We start from the raw sequence: 5,227 nt of genomic DNA on the forward strand, positions 1-5,227 counted from the left end.
AACAGCCTTCTATGCTTTCAGGTATCAGTAGATACCATGGAGTATAAGCTAGTCACCCGAGCACAGAAGAGGAAGCAGGTAAGAAGGAAATTTTAGGAATATACAAGGAAGTAAATTTCTCAAGCATTTGGAGAACCCAGATGAAAAGAAAGTTATAAGAGCACGAGCACTATGGAATATGTACAAGCAGCCAAAAACAAGCCAGAAAGAAAATTTTGAAAGATGTGTAAAACCATTTGATCATATAGAAAGAATACCCCCTCTCGCCAACAAAAAAAGGGAAAGGTTAAAATAAAAAAGACTCATAAATCGAGAAACAAATTGAAAGTGCAGCTGAAACTAGGATAAGTCAAATGAATACTATAAATATAGCTGAAAATATAGAGTGGTCGCTAATTTACCAGCAGATGCAGACCTTTATAAAGCTAGAGAGATTGGCATAAAGGTTTTAATGTTGTTGCTGCTGCAGTAACATCAGTCGAAGCATCCATTCACATATTGCAGATCCTGAAATGATATATAATTATACATAGTTATAAGCCTATAAGAAGTCCTCGTTGAAAGAAAAAAACTGTAAGGAGAAGATTCATAGTTCAAAAAATATTTCTTTGTCATGTTGCCGATCATTGCATACAGCAAAGAAAGCCCTTTCAGATAAAACTGCATGAGCGTTGAAAAAGAAAGGAAAAGACAAGAAGACAAAACTCATAGCAATACATCTGATAATCATGAACACTGTCGACTAGACATCTTAAGCATTAAATAAAAAGAAGTTTTAGGAGAAAAAATATCATTACAAATTTCTCAATGCTTATCAAGTCATGAGTCCCCTAAATATATTCATTAGAGCTACAAATCTACAATGACATCCCAATATGACACCCACAATGGTCATCTGAAACGACCCCCAAAATAAGTATTCAATACAGATCTCTGTTTTGATAATAGATTCCTCTCCCATATCAATTACTATCTTAAAACGACAGCTGCATTTCTCAAAGTCAGATATCGCTGAACATGCTCATCAGGAAGCATCCTGATGTGCTTAAAAACTTCTGGACTTGCATATCGGAGCTTAGTCCTAGGATCCACATATGGTGCCTGCATCCACCAAATCATTTTCATTTCATTTTTCAGGAAGAAGAAAAAAACATGAGAAGGTAAAAATAGTAACAACTAAATGTCATGCTTTCAAAACTTCCAATTGAATTTTGTGAAGTGGAAAACAGACTCATCAATCATTATAGAATAGCAGCATAATCTTTTAAAGGACCCAAAATGGATACTAAAAGCTTGGAGAAAAATATCGTACACGTCTTATGTTGAGGACCAATGCTATTTCTACTAAAGTACAAACCAAAGAAATAAACCACACATCTCATAGAACACAAAAATGAAAACTATTTTTGAGCAGTGGATAGATTCTTTTACTCGAATAATATAGGCAATTCCACAAGATACACAACAAAATTTTCCACAAAAGGATGCCTTTTTCTCCTATCTGATCATAGCTTTGTAGGAACTGACTAACGTAGCAGGATATTAGCGAAGAACACAAGGGGCTTATGTAATGAGCCCTGGGGCTTATGTAATTAGTCATGTTAGAATCATGAATGGTGTCTAGTTTAGTAATATTTTGAACACAACACAGATTGAAAACACCTGACGTCCATCTGTCTTATTTACAAATATACAATAATGTGCAACGTACTGTTTTGTTTCCTTTATTTACAAAGTAAAGGATCAAAAATTAACACAAATAAACATATTGATGAGGACAATAATGATAGTTCCGTATTTGTTTTCTTTTATTTTCAGTTTTTAGTAGTTAATTTGAAATTTGAATTGTAGGTGAGATTTGGTACTTACTGATTGTGAGAGATTTGATTTTGTGAGATTTTCCAAATCTATATTATTCTTCTCTATTTAAGCACTGTTGTAATCAGGAATGAATTATGAAATGAAGATGAAAAATGAAAATTGTGTTAGCTTAATTAATTGGTATGAAACCATCAAGGGTGTGAAACCCTAGGCTACCACTCCCTATTCCTTCTCAATTTTTCTCCCTGTTCCTCTTCATCAACCTCCGATCTCCACCCCCTTGCCCTCCTGTTCACAAACCGCAGGAGTTTCAAAACTCCATCTCTCCTCCTCCTCCCACTCAGCCGCCTACAGCCTTATCTCCTTCTCTTCCTCCAGCAATCGCGACCACCTCTCTCCCCGTCCTCCCCACAACACATCACCTCCCGTCCCTCGTCCTCAATATCCGACCCCCTAGCCAACTCCTCCCCTCTCTCTCCTCCAACAGGCCCACTCCTCTCTCCTCGTCGATTTCCCAGACTGCCGCTGCCAATTCCCACCGCCTCCTTTCCATAAAACCACCTGCCTCCAGTCATCTCCTTCCCCTTCCAACCCCATCGGCCCCAAACCCCATCTCTGAGCAGTCGCCCACGCCACGTTCATCTCGCCTCATCAAGCGCCAAAAGTCCCTGCTCTCCTCCCTCAGCGCGTTTCTCCATCTGATCCCCTTCAGCAGCGAACAACCGCCCGACCCTCCTGTCTCCCCTCCTGAACCACAGTTATCCCTCATCCTCCTCCACAGCCGCTTACTTGTGGGTCATCATTCGTCCAGTCGACGTCGTCATCCACGTTGGCGTTCAGTTCGCCGCCTTTGTTGTCGGCCAATTCAACGTCGTCGCCCACATCGTCATCCCGTTCGACGTCCTCATCGTCACCCTCGTCGTCGTCAGTTCACACGTCGTGATCGTCGCTCAGTTCGCCACCGTTGACGTCGCCCAGTTCGTCGTCGCCCGCCTCGTTTGTTAGTCTTCTGATGCACTATTTATCTTTCAAATTATTTTTCTGTTATTCTCCTTTTATTAGTTAATTGCATGAGTATATCACCTCTAAACTCTTATCATATATTCACTGTTTAGATTATATTTGTGAGTTGAGAGTAACTGAGCATGCGACTGTCAAAATTTAATGTTGATTGTGGAACTTGTGCAATGATAATGAATATTATGATTAAATTGTTTGAGATTGGAATTATTCATAATTGTCGATGCAAATCTTGTTAAAATCCATGAGTCACATTAGTTGTTTTAAATTTGATTTCCTGCCAAAGATCATGAAATTTAGTGAAACGGAGTATTATTTGATTTAGATCGCTGATTCTGATAAACCACCTGTCCCGTTTCGCATCACATATGATACATATGATTGGGTGTAATGACACCACGGTAATAATGTTATGCAAGTAAGCCTGTCTCCACTGCACTACAGCGAGCAAAATTTATTAAACTATAAAAGAATAACCCAACCATACATATGACCTGTGTTATTTAGATATGGCAAAAAAAATCAGTGTCAGTTTGTGATGCTAATACAGAGTGTTCATATTCTTCTAACCAGAGAGGAGAAAAACAGAAAAATTGTTTCACACATGCCCAGATGTAAATGTCCAAGTATTTATAAATATTACATGAATGATCTGCAAAAAATACATACTTCCTGGTGGAATAACCAAAACAAGGAAGAAATTGAAAGCAATAGGAAAATGATGAAGCAAAGGAAAAGGGAAAGGAAAAGAAGGAAGAGAGGAAGAAAGAGAGACTCGCGCATCATCCTTTGTAAAGATCTAAAGAGATGATTAACCAGCTTAATTCTTTTAAGATCAGCTCAGACCAACCAATAATCATTAAAGGAGGAAGGCCGACTTATTGACTTAAACTGGGAAAGGTTAGAATTTATCGTTTGACCACTCCAATTGTCATCACTGCTATCACCACCTCAGCTATCAAGCATCTTTTTTCCAGTTGTCACTCAAGTTGGAAAAAAGTGCTTAAAAATTGACACATGGCGGGAAGGCTTTAACATATGGGAACGTTACTCTTTTCAAGATGCTCAAATTATTATTAACAGTGAAAGAAAAGTTCTGGAAAGTATGATGATAGGAATGTTTTTTCAAAGACGAATATTCTGCATAGCAACCATAATTTTTAAGTCAATGATCACAGAACTGAAAGAAAGGAAAAAAAACCATTATAAAAGGCAAGTGTCATATGGACAGGACTGAAGCCAGCAATTTGGATCGGAGAACAGGAATTGGCCAATATCTGGGTGAACTAGCCAGTTCACAGGGTCAAACAGGTTAGAGTGAAATGAACGATTTAGTAAGACAATAGCTATTTCGTAACTAAAGTTATTGCAAACAGGAACTGAACTAAGTCAATAAAAAAGAACTAATACCTCCTGACTAGGTTGTGGAAAGTGGAAGGTGGAAAGTGGAAAGCAGATCGAGTGTTGAGGTACCGCTTAGGCTTTTGGGACTTAAGCAGATCAAAGCATAAAAAAGCATCAAGCAAAAAAAGGTCAAGTTTATTTACAAATAAATGTTCAGAAAATTAAGAAAAAAATCTTTAAAATCTACAAATGCATATTTGATGATTTACAGATATCCTAAGCATGAAATAGATGTGTAACAAGCACACAATATTAACAAAGAATTGGTGCTTTGTCAAGGCGGTGGATGAGAGGGAGTAGCATACTGAAGCTTCAATAAGGAGCTTGCTAGAGCTTGTTGGAAATGATGAAAGCTCAAGAAAGGCAGTGGAGGATGGTAAGAGGCGGCGGGAGAAGGTACTTGAGGCAGTGGTGGAGATGGGAGAAGCTCCTAAGGCAGAATTGATGGTGGGAGGTGGTGGAGTTGGAGGATGTCTTAAGTCTTTTCAGGTTCTTAACAAAGAAAGAGAAAGAGGAACAGTGGGACGGGATTTTAGGCTGTAAAATGGGTCTGGGTCGGGTCAGGTGCAACATTGAGACCCATTTATTATCATCCACATTTTAATTAAGCGTTTTAAAGCGCTATTAAGAGCTTTTCTCAGCTTTTTAGCACTTTTCGTTACTTTTCTTTGCTTCTTCGCACCCTTTCGAGCAAAAAGCGCCACTAGCAACTTTTACCACCACTTTGAGGCAAACTGAAGTGGCCAAAAGCCGCTTCCGCTTATTACCACCGCTTTTCATCACTGTTTTCAATAGTGCTCCAGACCATGATTACTTCTCAGAAATGACTGAGACAGACAAGAAGCATATAAAATATATGGTCATTGTAACAACAACCAAAGAAATTATAGAATCCAATTCAACCAATATGAACAGACGGCTTGAACACTAGAAACCCAAATTGTGCATCTTCCAGATTCGATGGCCAGTTTGATCTGATAAA

General features: G+C 38.6%; 1 protein-coding gene across 1 annotated transcript in view; it reads right to left on the reverse strand.

The window, feature by feature from the left end:
- The window catches only part of LOC109850302 (INO80 complex subunit C), a 12,582-nt gene continuing 8,078 nt past the window's right edge, over window positions 724-5,227 (reverse strand). The window contains exon 3 of the mRNA XM_020420283.1: window positions 724-1,101. Within this exon, the coding sequence (XP_020275872.1) occupies window positions 970-1,101 (132 nt within the window). The 3' untranslated portion in view covers window positions 724-969. The remainder of the gene's footprint in view (window positions 1,102-5,227) is intronic.

This window comes from Asparagus officinalis, chromosome 7 (assembly GCF_001876935.1).
Source record: "Asparagus officinalis chromosome 7, Aspof.V1, whole genome shotgun sequence".
In the NCBI taxonomy this organism is placed as follows: Eukaryota; Viridiplantae; Streptophyta; class Magnoliopsida; order Asparagales; family Asparagaceae; genus Asparagus; species Asparagus officinalis.